Source organism: Ricinus communis, chromosome 7, assembly GCF_019578655.1.
Source record: "Ricinus communis isolate WT05 ecotype wild-type chromosome 7, ASM1957865v1, whole genome shotgun sequence".
Lineage (NCBI taxonomy): Eukaryota > Viridiplantae > Streptophyta > Magnoliopsida > Malpighiales > Euphorbiaceae > Ricinus > Ricinus communis.
In genome coordinates, this window is record NC_063262.1 from 6691361 (window position 1) to 6711029 (window position 19669).

Below are 19669 nucleotides of genomic sequence, written 5' to 3' on the forward strand. Positions count from 1 at the left end.
GAATAGTACAATGCAATTTTGATTAAATATAGAGCATGACATTTCCTTTTTTAGGCAAATATTGTGTCTATTATATTGTTTGCAGACTTGTGCCTTTCTTTGTAGCAGCCTTTATACTAATTTTTTGTAGGCAAATACTGCCTTTGTACCACACATAATAACAGAATATTTTGAAGGCAGATAATGCCTTTTTTTCATCAATTCATACTCTTCTTAAACACTTGTATTCTCCATTTATGATTTATACTAGTACTATATATGCAAAAGACATCCAACTTCAAGTTATATGGGCTATGTCAAAATGCTCAATAATCATAAATTAACATTGTCATCTATTCAATATTTCTGTTCAAATCATAAAACAAACATTTATCCAACAGTTAAGCTAAACTCATAGGCATTACAATATTAATACCAATGAGTAGTATAATACAAAACTTTCTCAAACCACATAAGGACACTCTCTTTGTAGCATTTTCTTCTCAGAATTAAGCTCTATGCAGTCATCAAGTTTTCTGCAATAGTTTCCTACAGTCATCAATATTTTTCTGTAGTAGCTCAATACTTTCTCAACCATTGTTGACTCCATTACCATCTTCACTTTCATTATCTCTTCTAATGCATCCTTTCAGCCTTCAAATGATTCATCACCTCTTTCGTATAAGGAAGGCATTCATATGTCAGGGTGAAGCCATCGAACTACTGATCTAGCTCACAATTGAAGCATTACAGGATCAGAACTTCCAAATGAATCTATCAATCAACCTAATACAACACCATTACCTCTTCCATGCGCGACCTTCAAACTAGCAGACAAATGTCAATTTGGGAGCATATGAACCACGAGAATAAGAACAACTAGGGTTACAAATTGCATATAAATTTGGAAATTAGGGATTTGGGGCATATGAAGCACGATACATTTGGGAACAAGGATCTTCAATTTAAGATGTCCAAAATGCACCGTTTCTTATCTCCAAAACGCACCATTTCTGCTTTTGTTTAAAACGCACCGCTTCTACGTGTTTAAGTTACCAGAGCGCCGGCAGCCACGTGGAATAAACTTCACCAGAAATTTCATTTATGTATCGATTTGATAAAATTAATAAGGTCGCACATGACATTGTTACAATTAAAAACACGTGATTAAATTGAGAAAAACACAAAAGGTCGAGAATTCTTTTGCAATTAAGCCTAAATTTATTTTTTAAAAAAAATTATTCAGATATCTTGCAGGTATATTTTGGTATATTTTTCTCATGAAATTCTCAAAAATATTATATAAGCAAAAGTTTTAAAAGAAAAAGTCATAATTTCTTTTTCAAAAAATGGTGCATCGTGAAAATTCTTCTTTATTAAAATATATTCAAAACCCACTAAATCCAAAAGACATAAACTTAAAGCCTACATTTTACTTGACTCTATAGCCTACGGTGATTGGATAAATACAAGTCGATCCCTGCACTAATTACTTGTGGCTAGAAATGTCCTTCTTCTTCCTTAGAAACTTCATCAACATGGGAGATTATATAAAACAATCTCATACCTCCTCTTGCATCAAATCTCTAGAGGACTTCCTGGATATGAGCCCAAGCACTACAAAATTAAAGCTTGAGACAGTAATGCATGCCAATTGGAAGCAAATCAAACCAGTGAAGGAAGTTTGATGCATCGTCGCTAGCTCAACCATCGCCCTTCTTCTAAAAACGAAGGACATAACTGATAAAATTGTCGATCTGAAAATAATTAACTTTCTTCATATCTCCGTTGCACCTCCAATAACTTTCTTTCTTCAACACCAAATCCGCTCATTTTAACGACCTTAAATATTATTTGTGGAAGTGGAAAAATAGTTGCGGAATTTCACAAGATCCATTATGCTACAAAGTTAAACTATTGGATCATATTTTATAATTGTTTTCTTTTTCTTTACAAAAATTTAATGCTGGTAAATTAGGGCAATTAATAAATATTAATTTAGTTTTTATTAAAATTAAATTAAATATGATATCTAATTTCATTCGAATTTAATAAAATTTTAATTTTGAACAAGTTTAACACTAATAATAAATTTAAGAACTAAAATTTAAAAAAATTTATCAATTAAATCCTTCGACTAAATTCAAAAGAAAAAACGAAAAAAAAACTAATGGAAGGAATAATGACTCGACGGAAACAAACATCAATATAATATTAATTCATGTTTGAAAATGCAAAGTGGACTTGAATATTGGTCATTTAAGCATCTTAATATTTTAATTTTTAGTTTAACCTAATAAATATTAAATTATATTTTTATAATATTTAAACATTTTTAACTTCAATTTAATCCAACAAATATTCAAAATCTGTTTATTTTTTGTAACATTAAAATATTTATGCACAACACATATAAATATATTTAAATATCATTAAAAGAATTGAAATATCTATTAAATCAAATTAAAAAACATTAAATTCATCAAATAGTTAATACTTAGATATCTAAATAACCTATTTATCCATTAAAAATTGAAACCAACTATGATGAATGCAAAGTAAGTTAAGTTTAGCCGCACTCATACGCTTAATTTTTTCCCAATCTCTTCCTATGGATGTTTTCGTTAAGGTCAAGAATAAAAATAAGGATTGAAAAATAAGAATGAAAATGGATATGGATATTCTTTATATGCTAGTTTGATTGATTATGTAATGAGAATCATAATTTTATTTATCATTAATACTAATAATAATATTTAATTATTATAAATGAAATCTAAGATACTTAATGTATCCTTAAATGTTCTCTTTAATGGGGTTGTCTTATAGTTTCTTTAACCTATTTAATCAGCCCCGACGGAGAATGGTGATGGAGATGTATTGCGGCCTTTTCCTGTTCATCAACTCGAACATCATTCTTCTGGATTGATGTTACGGATCATCCTTACTCTTCAAACCAACATCTTTTGTCAATTGTCAACATGTTTAGCTGACCTTAGAGGATTCTAATCACCGGCACAATATGTTTGTTCTCGGCACTGATTACAGCCTGTTTCCCCAGGTAAGACTACTCTAGAAGATCAGCAGTCTAACCTAGTTGCTTTCTTGCCTGTCGCTTTCTCAGATTCTGGATCCCTCTCTTAGATCCGTCGATCCTCTCAAGTTTCTTATCTTGTTGACGTTTTTTTTCTTATCTTATGTCCATAAACCCAAAACATTGAGCTTGCCTCTATTAGTTCAATCTTCTCATAAACCAGACTTATTTGCTGAAGCCTTCAATCATTCTTGTTGGATAAATGCTATGCAAGAAGAAATAAATGCCCATGAAAAAAAAAAAAAAGACTTAGTGTCATTGCCTACAAGGAAACAAGCCATTGGCTACAAGTGGATTTACCAAGATCAAGCATAAAGCAGATGACTCGATAGAGAGATACAAAGCTAGATTAGTAGTTAAAGATTTCCATTAAGAAGTGGAGTTGAAGCCCTTTAAAGATAGGGAAAACATTTGCTCCAGAGGGATCTTTTCGTCTCTTCAAAAAAAGTAGTAGTGAGAAGTTGTGAGACTAATGAGCCTGCTATATGGCACCAAAATGGGGTTTGTAGGCCGACAACCTGATCGACGTAAGACCATTTCTCAAACAAGATGAAAAGCAAACCAAAGTTAAAAAAAAAAAGGACAGATTTTAGTTTTATAAAATATTTTAAGACTTAAAAAGCAACAAATCCTTCGATCTATTTATTATTTTTATTATATGTTAAATTTATAAAAATAATATAAATATAAATGACGTGTTATTATTTCACTTACTTCAATATTTATAATTGATTTGATTTGTTTTGGATAGAAATGAAAAGATGGTTCGTTAAGGAGGAGGAGAGAATAAGTGATTTTATATTAAAGGGAGAATCTCATTTTGATTTTGAAGTGATTTTTGATGAATCAAATATCAATATGAAAGTCATTTATTTCTATTTATATTTTAATTTGTACGAACTAAAGAATCCTAAATGTATGTATCACAATAAATAAATGAATGACATATGTACATATATTAGTATTTTAGCTTTAAAATATATAATTGACATATTCAATTATTCAAAATTAATAAATAAGTATAATTCATATCTATTCATACAGTATATATTATGCATCCAGAGTAGATAAAAGAATTTTCTTTTATTTCATATCACACCCCTCTAACAAAATCAATTTTACTAATTAACAAAAACAATTAATGATTTACTTATTTTTAATGCTCAATTTGTGATTTTTCTTAAAAAAAAAAATTAACATGTATCTTTTTGCTAAAAAGAAAAATTGTCATCCAACTAAACTAAACTAAACCAAAGGCTCAAATCCATGCCCAAATACAAATGCAGTCGGACTTAAAACGGTTAGATTGGGCTAAACTGTGGTGGTGTTTTTATCTTTACCTTTTCGTTTCAGAAGAGTTTAATCCTGTTATATAAAAGCATCCTAATTTGTTACGATTACAATTAGTATCTCCTAGTCCGATTACACCCACGTAATCCTGTAACTTGCTTTTCCTTTAGGTTTTGGTGTTCTTTATTACTATCAGAATCGCCGTGATTCTTGATGAGTGTTTCGATCATCAGAAGCCAGTACCGATTGCGATCGGCCCTCGATTCTTATTTGGTCGCCTGTGCAGCATTCTCTGAACAGCTTTTGATTGCGTTGTCTCTGAAAACTACTACAAGTTTGTTGTAATACACAGTGATGGATTTGGGTTTACGTGAAGATGACGATGAGTACGTTGAGAAAGACCCGACCGGCCGATACCTAAGATATAATGAGATATTAGGCAGAGGTGCATTCAAGACTGTATATAAAGCTTTTGATGAAGTTAATGGAACTGAAGTTGCTTGGAATCAAGTTAATATAGAAGATGCTTTAAACTCGCCTGACCAACTTGTTAGATTATATTCATCAGAAGTCAGTTTGCTCAAGTCCTTGAAACATGAAAATATCATGAAATTCTTCTACTCTTGGATTGATGATACGAAGAAGAATATTAACATAATTACAGAGTTATTCACATCTGGGTCCTTAAGCAATTATCGTAAGAAGCATAAGAATGTAGATATCAAAGCTATCAAGAACTGGGCTAGGCAAATCCTGAGAGGCTTACACTATTTGCACAGTCAAAATCCTCCTATCATACATCGCGATTTGAAGTGTGACAATGTGTTTGTTAATGGAAATAATGGGGAAGTTAAAATTGGAGATCTTGGACTAGCACTTGTGATGAATCCGAATCAGCCTACGGCACCAACTGTTATGATAGGTACTCCTGAATTCATGGCCCCTGAGTTGTATTTAGATGAGGAATATAATGAACTTGTAGATATCTATTCTTTTGGCATGTGTGTGTTAGAGATGGTTACTTGTGGATATCCTTATAGTGAATGCAAGAATAAGGCTCAAGTATATAAGAAGGTTATCTCTGGAATAAAGCCTGCTTCTCTTGGTAAAGTGCATGACCCCCAAGTTCAGAAATTTATAGAGAAGTGTTTAGTTCCTTCTTCTAAGAGATTGTCTGCAATAGAGCTCTTGAATGATCCTTTTCTAGCAACTGGGAATTCAAAGGAACTTGAAATTTCTGCTTCTTTGCAGTTACCAAGCTTGCTACAATCAGCATCTTATATCATAAACACTGGTACTAACCTTAAGAATCTAATGGCGGGGTCCAGTATAAAAGGCGTCCGAAAGGATCTGGAGATTTCAGCTTTAGAAATCGAGAGGCTTGTTAAGAAGTTTGAGTTCAGGTTAAGAGGGGAGAAAATTGATGACAATGCAGTTTCATTCTTTCTGCGCATTGTCGATCAGCTATCTGGTAGACTAAACAAAATCGAATTTCCTTTTTATCTTGATTCTGATACTTCATTATCAATAGCTGAAGAGATGAATGAACAATTTTATTTATCAAATAAAGATGTGGGCGTCATTGCTGAGATGATCGATGCCCTGATAATGAAGCTTGCTCCTGGCTGGAGTAAATCATTTGGAATTTCCTCGACTTCAAATGCACCAAACGGTTCCTCTTCTGGAATGAAGATTTCAAGTTTAGAATTTCAGAGGTCCATTGAGAAGTTTGAATTCAGGTTAAGCGGGGAGCAAACTTATGATAATACAGTTTCATGTTTTCTGCACATTATCGAGGTACAAAGTAGTAAATCAAGGAAAGTCGAATTTTCTTTTTATTTTGATTCTGATACTTCATTGTCAATAGCTGAAGGGATGACCGAGGAACTTGATCTGTTTCGAGAACTTGAATTTTCCAGTAAAGATGTGGCTACTATGATTGCGGAGATGATTGATGCTTTGACAATGACGCTTGTTCCTAGCCGGAGACAAGTTGGAAGTTCTTCAACTTCAAGTATACAAATTGATGCAATGTTCAAGGCAATTAGCAAACAGTGTTTCTTGCCTTTGCCTGACATGAAGGGTCAAGAGACTCGAGATTCCTTTAGTTCAGACTCCACAATCACGTCAGCTACCAACAGTAACAAGCCCTTGGGATCTTTTGACTTCAGTTCCTTTGAATATACATCTGGTTCTGTTTCAACTTTAATGATGCATGACGATGACAAATACCCAGAAAGTTCAGGGACTTCTCTGCCGCTAGCCAACGGAGATGAGCAAGACGAGCTAAAGATGGAGCTCAACTCGATTGATATGTATTATAGTCAATGCTTTCAAGAACTCCTGAGGATGAAGGAGGAAGCAATCAGAAACGCCAAAGAGAACTGGATAACGACGACAAAATTACCTGCCACCTGATGTTTTAGGATTTCTTGATCTCTTTTATTTTCTTTTGCTTTGCTGATGACAATCATTAGAAGAACCTGCTTATTTTTTATTTTATATATTCAATAAATCAAAATTCATATATCTATGCTCTCTACTTACCGTCGATCCAAATCAGAGCACGGAAACTTCAGGAATTTCTTAGATAAGCAAATTCCTTGGCCAAATGATTTTTGTTGCTTAGTTCCAAATGTTGCCTCACCTGTTTTAAATTCTGTTGGTGATTCCCACCTCCATCTCTCAGGATTGCTTTTTTTTTTGTTTTTGGTCATAGGGATGGATTTGATTGCGTGATATGTTCATTATTTTTCTGTTTTGCTGACAATATGCTTGACTCCCATTATTTCAATTGATTGGCTGCTCATGAGAATTTTATGTTGCTGATATGAATGTTGGTTTTTCTGGTTTGAGCTACTTCTCTATTTTCCCAGTTATGTGCCGTTGAGCTATCTGCTATGGGCAGGAATCAATGGGTTGACAGAGAATTTACAGATGTTATAACAAGCGGTTGAAATACTTTATCTACTCATTAGCTAGTTTATGACAAATTTGGATGGCTGCTGGATCTAAGTGGTCCACAGTATTTTAGGCAGTGATAATTGACATTTGAGTGAGGCCAAATTAATGCTGTTTATTTGACAAACTATATCTTTATGTTGCGATGTTATGTAGCTAATGTAGATGCTTAATTGATTAGATAATTGCAGAGCTAGCAGGAGCCTATGTAATTATATTCATATAATCATGAGCTTGAAATATTATCTTTCAGTAGTGGGTATAGCAGTATCACGGCGTCTAGCTTTGATGGTGATGATACATATGCATTAGGCCATTTCTCCAGCGGCCATTGTAGTCGTGCTATAACTATTGCTTCTGCAACATTGGCCATCACGGCCCTGAATGTGACGATCCATGGTGAAATGGCTGATGCCAAGGCTACAATTGCTCAGTTTGTGGGTCAAGAAACCCCTCTTGAGCCTTTTATATGGTGTTCATGATTTCATTCATGCTATCTCAACTTCAATTTTTTTTTTCTTTTTTTTGCGATAAGGTGAGTTGAATAATAATATACACTGCAATTAGTATCTTTTTTTTTTTTTTTTGCATATCCTGCATTACAAGACATATACTCAATCATCAAGCCGAAAACCAATAGCTCTAATTAGGACTAGCCACCGAGTATTTGATCCTTGATTTGAATTTTGTCTGTGTACTTAAAATGCAGAATTGTCAGGAGTTGCTGTTGGGGTTACAAATGATTTGTTATTTTAGCATTACAATTCAAACACTACCATAACTCACATACATACTTCCTCAATATCCTGCTCTTTTATTTTTCTCTCTATATTGGCATTATAAAGAGCACTTGCTCTCACGCAAACTGCAGTCACTTCCTCACATTACTAACACTTGGCTCTCCCTTGATTTTCACATACTAGCTTTGCTGTATAAAGGCCATGGAATAGTTCAAGCATTAGAAATTTCATATCATTCAAAAATAAGAGATATAAATAATTTATAAGGTTTAAAATTCAATTAACCAGTAGTTAATTTCGGTCATTTAGATATTAATTGGGTCTGAGCCTAATTCTATTTGTTAAGCTATACATTTCACTCGTTCCTCATCAATTCAAATCTATATTACCAAGGAAAAACAGCCCAATCTGTCAATTATTCCCAAATTGTTAATACTAACTTACACTTATTTGGTCTTTGTTTGGCCCAAGTATTAATTAGTCCTAATATATACATAAATAGCTTAATTAAAATTATTGATGATATACAACACTTCTAAAATTTAGTCTCAGCTTCTACAATGGAAGATTTCCTGTGATGGGTAGTGATACCTAAAAGACGCAACTGCTGCTTTTATTTGCTTTCCTGCTTAAACTCTATCCTTTAGAACTTTCCATAGGGTAAAAAAAAAAAAAAAGGAGGAAATTATATAAACTTTTAAGTGGGTTTAATCCAAGCCCACCAGCCTCGTTCTTCTGTATTGGCAAGATTAGGTAAATGGAGAAGAATATTGCTTCAAATACACATCAACAGACTATGAACTTCTTAGAAACAAAATATTCTAAGATTGATTTTTATTAGTTCTCCTTGCCACATACTATTTAATTCTTTTCAACAAAGATGTATTTAATTTTAATAAGCACCCAAAAGTGTTTAGCTGAAATGTCAAAAAATATATAACTTTACCTAAAACTTCAAGCTATTAAGTGAAATTTTTAAAAATAATTTTGTATTTCTAAAATAATTTCGCAAATAAATACCCGATAAATTTAAAGCGTTAATTAACAATATAAAAATAGCCAATGATTAAATTCTAACTTTTTGATAATGTATATTTTGATAATAAATTAAAGAACTATTCCCTCAAAAATTTAAATAGGGAGGAAAACCCCAGAAATAATTTTATATTTTTAACAGGAAATTCTAATTTTAATGCTTTTAAGGTTGGTAGTTTGATTAGTGAGCTACAGAAACTGAAATCCTGCTTTCTCTATTTCGTATAGTAATTTGATGGTATGGAACATTTTGCCACTGTTGATGTTTATCGTTACCAACCTAATTAATTAGGCTAAATTCATATTTATGGGTTAAAACATTTGTTATTTAGTCCCTTTTTTTGAGACACTTTTATATAATTCTTTATAATATTTTAATACATTTCAAACAAATTTATATGTATTTTATATGTGTTTAAATATTATTAAAAAATAAATTTTAATATATATTATATCAAATTAAAAATTAAAAGTGTTTCCATCATATTCCGGATACAACAAGTGACAGGTAGCCTCCTCCTCCTCATGACCATCTAAAGTTGAACGTTGATGCTTCATTTATGGAGCCGACTGGATTGTGTGGTCTCGGGGTTGTGGTACGCGATAGTGAACAATCCTTATTGGTTTATTTTAAAGAAGGAAGAACGAGTGGCTTCTGAGCTTATGGCAAAACTTCTAGCCATTCGAGAAGATATGTGGATATTGCTAGAATGAGGTTTTATTGGAGATGGTTGTCGAGTCCGATTCTGCTAGTGCGGTGGCTCTTTTACATAATGGACAATGCCTTTCAGAGTATGATGTGATTTTATTTGATATTCTATCTTTAACTAGTCTATTTCAATCTTATTCTTTTGTTGCTGTTACGAAAGGTTGTAAGTCTATTGTTGACTCTTTAATTAAGTTTGGTTTGAGACTTGATGATTAGAGGCTTTAGCTTGAGGATGAACCCCCGATGTGGGTTCATTACCTTGCATTGGCAGATTTGTTTTAGATTTATATGCTCTTTGTACCCGTGTTTTGGTGTGCACTCTTTTTCCTTTCAAGGTTTTCACTCTTTTGAAGATTATTTTAATGAGGCATCCATAGCATTAGTTTTTCTTTTTGAATGAATGAAGTCGGTCTTTTTTCTTTAAAAGAAAAAGTGTTTCGATATTAAAAAAATCTAAAACTCCAATGTCTATTATATTAAATTAAAAAATTTAAATGTTAAGTTAGATTAATGGATTTAGTAAATTGATTAATTAAAAATTTCAAATGCATATACAAATATACTATAATTAGTTATTGAGAAGATGGTAGAATGAGAGATGTAGGCTTATAATCTAATGCACCAAATAACAGAAACTATATATTTATCAAAGAAGGACTGCAATTATTAATGGATGATTTCATTATGTTATTATTTAATTACTAGACTTGCATCCTCCTGCCCTGCTATTGGCATTAAATTCCGTCATCAAAGTTGGTTCTTGCTTAGCATAGAAAATTTACATAATCATGATTGATTAATATGCCCCCACCACACCAGAGACATTCTAGCAAAAGTTGCAAGTAATTCAATTGATTACCTATTTTTGATTTGAGTCTAAAACAATAATTGGAAAACACATATATGTTTTATTATATATACTAGCCGCCATCAGTCCACTCCTTGCTCCACCAACTACATATTTACTTACCATTGTTGATTAATTCTTTGTCTGCATACGCATATGCCCACGAATTTTATGGAACATTTAGCCAATAATCTTCCTTTCTCTAGATATTAGAAGCTTGATGTACAAATATTCGTCCTCAATGATCATGCTTTTGGAATTTCTCATAATTCCTATATACAGTCGGGCATAGGCATAAGCAAACAAAATCCTTTCAAATCTGAATTGCTTTGTCATTATGGTCATTAGTCCCACTAATTTTTCTTTTCTGTACTTGCAATAGTAAAGTGAAATGACTCTGGCTACTCTTATTTTGCCATTATAAAAAGATTTGTTGGGCATTCAATTTTCCAAGTGGAACATTGTAAACCAAAACATTGATGCAAAAAAAAAAGTCTTTAGAACTTCTCAAGAACTCAACATCAACTTCTCTGTCACTCACCTTCTCTAAAACCACCCCAAGTTCTAAATTACTTCTAGAGACTAAATTATAAGGCTGATTAAGAATTTTCGCATCTAGTTTCTTTATAAGAAATATATAGCTTCTTTCACCACTCATTTTAGAATTTAAGAAAAAATTAAAATCCAAAAAATAAAAATTCAAAATATTATTATAGCCTATTCTTCGAAAAGCTGTATTAAATTGGACTGCACCAGGGTCTGAGTGCATAATTAGAAAAATAAAAAACCTAGTATCTTTACCTGGAGAATTAACGTTCTTAATCAAGCAGATGCATACAGAACAGGATGAGTTAATTTATATTGTAAATTTTAATTTAAGATCTTTTATATACCATGGATCAACTTTTATATATACCATGTATTTAATTGATTTTCATTAGTACTGTATTTTTTATTTTACTATATGTAATTAAGACTATAAATTATGTGATAAATAAATGGAAAATTTTAATTTTGTTAGATTTATGCTAGTCATGTATGTTAGACTCCTTTCGACCCTTTTTTTTCTTCTTTATTTATATTTTTCTCTCTTTTCTTTGCTTAGTTTTAGATTGAGAATTTTTTTTTCTTTCATCAGTTGATTCTCTCAATCCGAAATAATAAATTCAACAAATATTATTGTTGAAAGAAATAAATATTATTTTTAAGTTCATTAGAAAAGAAAAGAAAAGAAAGAAGTGAAGAAAATATGCACACATGATCTCACTTGTATAACCGAAACCTTTGAAAAGCTGGCTTATTTACTGGCCTTCATTTTGATTGAACTGATCTTAAGATATTCTTTATTATCCTCTAATATATTGATTGATCAAGCAGCCTGGAATTCTTTCTCTTGGTGTTTGTGTAATTATTGAAATCACTTTTGTTATTATATATATATATAATTATATCTCCTGAACCTTTTGACTACATCCAGTGTAGAAGTCTTGGGAGTTCAAATAACACCGAGATTAAATTACACCCAGATTAACCTTAAAAAGTCTTCAATCTGATATCATATGCTCACTTATCTTGACATTGTCTTATCTTAGGTTCAGTGTTGTCTTTGTCTTCAACTCTTCATTCATGCCTAGGCCATATAATGGCTAATTGTCAAACAGTATAACACTCTTTAGGAATCTCTTTTTTCTTTTTCCTAGTAGCTAATGAAGTCATAGTAGAGGTACTCAGAAGAACATCTTGCAAGATTGACTTAAGCGACAATGTTTTACTATTTTATAATTTGTTGATAGGGAAGCAAGTGGCTACGTATAAATTTTGTCAATGTCAGGTTATGGAACCAAAATGAAGGGCCCATCTGTATTACGAAAAAGATGAGAAGAAACATGATTGAGATACCTAAAATGGTTTGGACTTGAGAGTTCCAAATGGGAGAGATTACCAATTAATGAGATGTTGAAGGCCACTTCTATATTTTGTAGCCAAAAAGCTTGTTAAATCCCAACACTAAAATAGTAACAATAACCACAGAAGAAGAAGAAAAAAAAAAAAGAATATGAAAAAACTGAAGCATGGACTCATTTTTATTCTTATAAATTAAGAATTGAATAATTCAAAATTTTCAATATGATTTTAACATATGTTATCATATAATTTCCTATTATATTCAATCAAAATTCACAACAGCATCAAGTTACTGTATATACAGACATTTAAATAATTTTAATTGATAAAAAAGAATGGTATTTGTCATGGAGTTTATCTTCCAAACTTTACAAAATTAATTGAATGATTGTGGATATCTTTTTTGTCAAAATTTAAACTTTCTTTCATGAAACAAAATGGAGCCTTCAAAGAAAAAGAAAAAAGATATATAGGAGCTATATACTACAACTTATGAGATATAAGGACGTTAATGAGTATCAGCTTTATACGTTTATATTTGATTCTAAGAAGAAGAGTAGGAGATGTGAATAAGATTTTAACAAGTATAAGAAAATCAACTGAGATATAATTGGAGATAATTATATTAGTAGTCACTTAATTATGCACTTAGTTTTAATTTGAATTATATAGTGATTATTTACTTTCAATTTATTTCATGAAAAGTCACTTGACTCTAATTTAGATTTCAACCGGTTCAATGTTCCTATCATCATCAAATTCAGAATATGATTTTTATCTTTCTATTCATATCATTTATTTTTACTTTTATTAGGTTCATTATTTTGCTCAGAATCCTCGTTTAAATTTGTTTTGTCTTTACCGTTGCTATCTGAAATATCTTTTTTAATACTTATGTCAATAGACTTCTCAAAAATTGAATCGCATCCATGAGAGAATAGTTAATAGTGATTATAATACGTGAGATAAGAATAATTTTTATGAAACAAATTGAAATTAAATAATTAAATTAAAAATTAAGTATATAATTATATCAGTAATGGTATTATAACAATAAACAGACGGAGAAGATTCTTAGCACAAATCATTAATATTATGGAAACGGTTTCCAACCTTACATATATGGTTATTCATATAGCTTGTCCCGACACTCTCAAAGTGAATAATAATAATAATAATAATAATAAAAGAGATAAAGAAGAAAAGAAGGGATCTAATTGGTTACCAAAAGGGTAGCATTATGCCACAGATTTTAGTTTTTCTTTGTTACAAATTGACTTTGCATAAGAGTTGATAAAACAGTTAATAAAATTTTTATCTTACGTGCTTTGACAATTATGACTGTACTCCCCCTGTCAACACCAGCTCTAAGTTTAGCCTACACTCAAGAGACCATACAGTGCCATTTTTATTAGTATAACAGGCCAAAAAGTCTTTGAATTTTTTTAATTTTTTTTAAAGGAAGAGAAAATAAAATTAAAAAAAAAAAGAAAAAACTTTTTCATATTAAGTATTAATTAATTAGGTTAATGGGTCTGTTAATTAACTAGATGGGTTCATAGTCAATCCCTTGTTAGAAAAGGAACACAGTCCACCTACTCACTTGGGAATTTGTGGCAATTAGGTTTCTTTCTTTTGTTAATGATTATACATTTTCTAATGATAAATTAGTATTTATTTCAAAATTAATTACCCTATCATCGACAGTGGTTACTTGATTACTTAATTAGCAGATTAATTATTTTATTCTAAACATCCTTCAACTTTACTCTTCAGTTAAAACCTTTTTTCTTGGATTAGATCAACCTATCCACAACAATATTGATATTTCAGTCACTTCTTCAAGTAAACCTTTTTCTACCTTTTAATATTAATAAAACACTAGCAATGCTTATTAATACCATGCAGTTGACTCCTAAGTTTTATTTTTAATTTAATCGATAATTTTTGTTAGGATTGGAAAAGATAAATGAAAGAATATATTTTCGATTAAGAAGTAATTTGAGAGAAACAAAATAATTTGATTAATATAAAAATTAGAAAAACTGTAAATTTTTAGTTTCTTTGATTACCATCTACAAATATTAATAGTAATTCATTATTTTAATAATAAAAATCATATATAGTTATTGTGTAACTTATTATTATAGTCTGTTAGACCCCTATGAATTAAACTACATTTATAATTTAACAAAAACAATAAACTTACTCATATATAATCACAATGATAACTAAGAAGCATATAGTGTTCATTTTATTGATTAAATTCTATTTTTTTTCTTTTTTCCTTTTGTCTCATTACTTTTCTAAGAAGCATATTGACTATTTTATTAGACACAAAGAGTGAACTTAGCACAATAATTAACAATTCACTCAATTAACCGTTAAATAAGATTTAAGAAAAAAGAAAAACAAAGAAAACATATATTACATATGATTAATGGAATAAAGTCAAATTCAAAATCTTTGACAAACCTAACATGGATTGGATGGAAGGTCTGGGATCAAAGATCGTCCTTGGACACATCGCCATTAATTTTCTTGTTAATTTATAACACGTTATGCATATATTTTAAGCAAGCTTCATAAGCATTGACACATCACCTTTTAAGTGAAAAAAAAAAAAAAAAAGGACATTAACAATCAAGAGCTAACCCCAGTTAAAAAGTGGGATACCATAGGAACCCATAATATATACCAGCATAGGCATACAATCCTATTGGTAAAAAAAAAAAGGGGAAAATAGATTTACTACATAACTAGCATTATTAATTAAATTCAATAGAAAAATAAAAAATCCAACAGTAGTGCATGATTTGATTGCTTCCCTTTAATTTCCTTTATGCTAATTGTGGAGATTTTAAAAAATGATGAAAGTCATATATCCATTAGAGAAAAAAATAATAAAGATCCTATTTATAATTTCTGCAACAATAGTAAACCAATAAAAAAACATCGAGTTAAAATCGAATTCAAAAATTTAGTTAAATTAAAAGAGACCTTTACTATCTCATATGTATATTTTTATATTTGTTTTAAATTTTTTTTTAAAACCTGAAAATTGTACCAAAATTGAATAGAGTCAAAGTCATATCTTACTTAAATTAGATAGTTTGATAATAAAAAGAAATTAAAATATTTAATTTAAGTTCCATCAGTTTTTTTGCCTTATTCACTTATTTTTTTTTTAACACTTTTAAAATTAAAAGTTCCAATATTACGATATTAAAACTTAATAATAGTAATTGAAAATTAAAAGCAGGTAATGTTGAATAGTTGATAAATTAAGGATTATAGCCAACTTCTGAATGGCAAGAAAGAAGGATGTTAGCAGCAATCTGTCTATTATCACTGGTGGGGATCGTATATAATTCCAACTTGTTATGTTTCCCAACTACCTGGGGTCCCTCTTATCATTGAAAGATCCTTTGCGTCGCTTTTTGACATGATACTTTGGTCAAAACTCTCTTTTATTTTTATTTTTTTTTCTTTTATTAGAAGACTAATAAAAAGATTTATTTAAAAATGTGCTTATAAAATAAATAGTAAAATTCTCTTTTAATTTAATTAAGATATCGAATTTACATATTAAATATATAGTTGCATTAAAACTCTTGAAATAGTACTTACTCAGTCAACATTTTCTAAATTGGTATATTAAACAACAGAAAAAAATTATAATATTCAGACGACTAGTAATAAATACATAAGAATATATAATGACATGGAATATCTTTCATTGTAATAACTCTATGAAATTAGAAAAATTGAAAGGAAAATTGAATTGAGAAATGAGAAAGATAGTGATCGACATGGAGTTCTAAAGATACTTGGGTCTGGAGTGGCTGGCTGGCTTGTGTATGTCAAAAGGGTTTGGTCAATGGCTTGATCCTCACTTGCCCTGAACATTGATTTGTTTATTTAAATGCAATTGCATTTATTCTATTAATAAACCAAATGAACTTAAATCAGCTCAAAAACTTACAAAAACAACAGGGATAACCAGCAGATTATTACAGATTCATAAACCTGGAAATCTCAATCCTGCTTCTCTTACTATCCGTACAATTTACAGCCCTTCAATAAAACTCTATAACTGACTTTACATAAAATTTTAAATTCCCAAAATTTTAATTACTAAATTAAGATATTAAACTAAAAGCTTTTTTCTTAATTACTTTCGGTATTGTAATATGTTCTATTATTAAATGAGTGGCATGTAAATGATAGTCACTTTTTTATTATCCAAATAAAAGTATGTCACTCATTCAATAGTTAGTATACTAATGTAGCCAAGAACATTCCAGAAAGCAAATTAAAAACTGACATATTTTCCCATATATATGTGAACATTATGACTTCTGATTGTGTGTACTGCCGCCACCTGTAACCTCTACATAATCAAATTCAATTTAGTTTTGAATATGCGAACAGCTAATCCCAATTTAATGAGAGAAATTTTACTAACTATTCTTCCTTGTAAGATTCCAGTGTTTTTATATTTAAGGAATAAATAAATAAAAGGGAAAGAAAGAAAAGTTCTCTACAATTTCTTTGCAATTATATGATTGATAGTGGGTGAGTTCAATGAATATCAATTGCAATGTCAACACGTTTTCCAGGTATAAGGAAATCTTTTATGAAAAATTAATAAAACAAATCAATGTATCAGAAAATCTAGAACCATACGATAATACTAATTTAATGCATGAAATATGTTATAATCCATTTCCTTTTGACGCTTACTGATCTAGATCACTGTTGTAGCCACATGGACTCCAAACAGGGAAATCTTTTAATTCATAATCAGTCAGTCTCATAAATTTAGTTGGAAATGAACCAGGGAAAGAGAAATAGCATCAAATAATCACCAAAAAACGCAATATCTTAGCTTAAGAAGCATACGATGTTATCCACTCTCATAAATGCAGTGTGTTAATGTGTACATATATGGCATATAGTGATGGACAGTGTAGATGTTCTAAAATATTACATAGTGAAGTGAACTCCGAACCTTTTTCACAGATAATCTAACAAGAAGGGGTCTAAGCAATCTGATGAAACAAAGGGTCATCAAGAAGAAGATCTTGCCAGACTATAGGAGCTTCTTCATTTTCATCACCATAGCTTGAACTAGAACAAGTGTGCATTTCAACAGGAGCAATATTTGAAGGAGGAGATGGAGTCGAAGATGTTGAAGGAATCCATGGAGAAGTAGGTGAGCTGCCAAACACTGTAAACTGATCAGGAGGAGATTGAACTACTGTAGAATCACTGTCTTTCTTATTTTTGTTTAATAATGGTGTTCTGCTACTGCAAGGGATTTGCAAGTCAGGCAGATGAGAGAAAGTGATAGAATCAGAATTGACCAGTCCTGGAAGAGAGGTAACTGTGGATAAGTCCAACTGGCCTGTTGAACTTGGAACTGGGATATCTTTGATTGAAGCAAGTGAATTCAAAAGACCGAAAGTCTCCATGTCACTGAAAGCAGAATAAACTATGGTGTTATTGTCTGAAATAGTTGCAACAGAAGCAGCTGGAGGCTGAATGTGAGTTTGAGGTTGGAGTAGATATTGTAAGTGTTGGAGTTTAGCCATTTGGGCAACTTCTGCTTGTAATCTAACAGCATGTTCTTCCAATGAGCGGTGATCTATGAGCTCCTTTAGGTTAGCCAAAGCTATAAGATGAGGCAAGCTTGAAAAGATATCGGTTCGAGGCCGGTGAGTCATCGGATCGAAACCCATCTGAATAAGCTTTTTCTTGAGATGGGTATTCCAGAAATTCTTGATTTCATTGTCTGTCCGTCCTGGTAGATGGCTAGCAATTGCAGACCATCTTGTGAAATTTTTAAGAAAAAAGAAACATTAATAATCAATATATTACAAACAAATATATTCCATTATAAGGTGTAGTAAGAAACAGGTTATATAGTTGAATTACTTGTTGCCAAGTACAGAATGAAGATTGAGAATTGTTTGTTCTTCATCTTGGGAGAATTTTCCTCTCTTGATATCTGGCCTTAAATAGTTTGTCCATCTTAGCCTGCAACTCTTCCCACATCTGTTAAGACCTGCAAAATTAATCTAGTACTTGTTAGAAAGGGATGTAGTAATGAAGAAGGGGTAGACAGATAGATAGAAAAAAATAGAAAATACATAATACTGTACCAGCAAGTTTAGGGAGAGCTCTCCAGCTGCCATGGCCATGAGTTTGAATATGTTTAACAAGTTTTTGATCTTCTTCAGGAGTCCATGGACCTTTCTTGAGGCCACTCTCATCACAGCAAGGAGACCTTCCCATGTTGATTATCTTTTTTTGTTAGTTTTGTTCTTTTTCTTTTCCCTTCCCTTGAGATTTGGCTGCCTCCCTCCAATCCAACCATTAACTGAAGGATCACTATTTATATACAATCTTTGTTCTTGTCCCCCTAACCAACCCCAAACAAGGATATGCTGCCATGTGCTAGAAAACTACTATTCCTTCTCTGTTGATGAAATCTCAACTTTACCCTTCAACATATACAATAAAAATTTAGGTGAATTACTACAATCCCATTGTTTGACAAATTACATGCCTGGGTTTATCTCTTTCTTTTTTTTTAATTATAATATGGAAAATGCCAAAAATAAAATCCATTATGAAAAATTTATAATAAAGTAAAAAGTAAAGAAAGAAAACTTACTTACTTAAGTCGGTCAACTTTATAGAATAAGTGAGGTTTCAGCTCATTTACATGACTAGTGATGTAAGTTAATCTAATGGACTAGGCATATAGTTTGAGGAGAGTTTCGTGGTCAAGAATATATACAACACTTCATTTATTTACCACAATTAATAGGAGAATAACATGTATATATAAATATTTTATATTTTAAAATTAGATAATTGTAACATATTTTATTATTTAAAATTAATTAATATATATTATTATTTAACGATTTGGTATATAAGCAGGGACATATACACCAAGGCTGATCGTTGTTTACATGTTACCTCGTAATGGAAGAACCAAAGACAAATCAAGCTAACTACAAGGTTTTATTACACGGTAGCTCGTAATGCAGGAACCAAGACAAATCAGAAACGGTAAACGAGCCCCGGATCATTTG

The 19669-nt window shown here is 31.0% G+C and overlaps 2 protein-coding genes across 2 annotated transcripts; one reads left to right on the top strand and one right to left on the bottom strand.

The window, feature by feature from the left end:
• The first annotated feature begins 4234 nt into the window (after positions 1–4234).
• On the top strand, positions 4235–6892 carry LOC8278062 (probable serine/threonine-protein kinase WNK10). The gene has a single exon (XM_002532792.3). It carries the CDS (start codon positions 4718–4720, stop codon positions 6779–6781), a length of 2064 nt encoding a protein of 687 aa, XP_002532838.1. The 5' UTR covers positions 4235–4717; the 3' UTR covers positions 6782–6892.
• Positions 6893–17452: 10560 nt separating this feature from the next.
• LOC8278060 (transcription factor MYB92) lies at positions 17453–18993 on the bottom strand. The gene is made up of 3 exons (XM_015727633.3): positions 18728–18993; positions 18501–18630; positions 17453–18395 (listed from the first exon to the last, which is right to left on the bottom strand). Exons 1-3 carry the CDS (start codon positions 18858–18860, stop codon positions 17606–17608), a joined length of 1053 nt encoding a protein of 350 aa, XP_015583119.1. The 5' UTR covers positions 18861–18993; the 3' UTR covers positions 17453–17605.
• Positions 18994–19669: the final 676 nt, after the last annotated feature.

What these genes read in the sequence shown, in the direction of transcription:
- LOC8278062 (XM_002532792.3), top strand. Translation starts at nt 4,718, where the DNA reads ATGGATTTGGGTTTACGTGAAGATGACGATGAGTACGTTGAGAAAGAC.
- LOC8278060 (XM_015727633.3), bottom strand. Translation starts at nt 18,860, where the DNA reads ATGGGAAGGTCTCCTTGCTGTGATGAGAGTGGCCTCAAGAAAGGTCCA. An exon ending in AGCTCTCCCTAAACTTGCTG is followed by an intron (nt 18,631 to 18,727) that starts GTACAGTATTAT and finishes TTAATTTTGCAG; the next exon opens with GTCTTAACAGATGTGGGAAG. An exon ending in CATTCTGTACTTGGCAACAA is followed by an intron (nt 18,396 to 18,500) that starts GTAATTCAACTA and finishes AAATTTCACAAG; the next exon opens with ATGGTCTGCAATTGCTAGCC.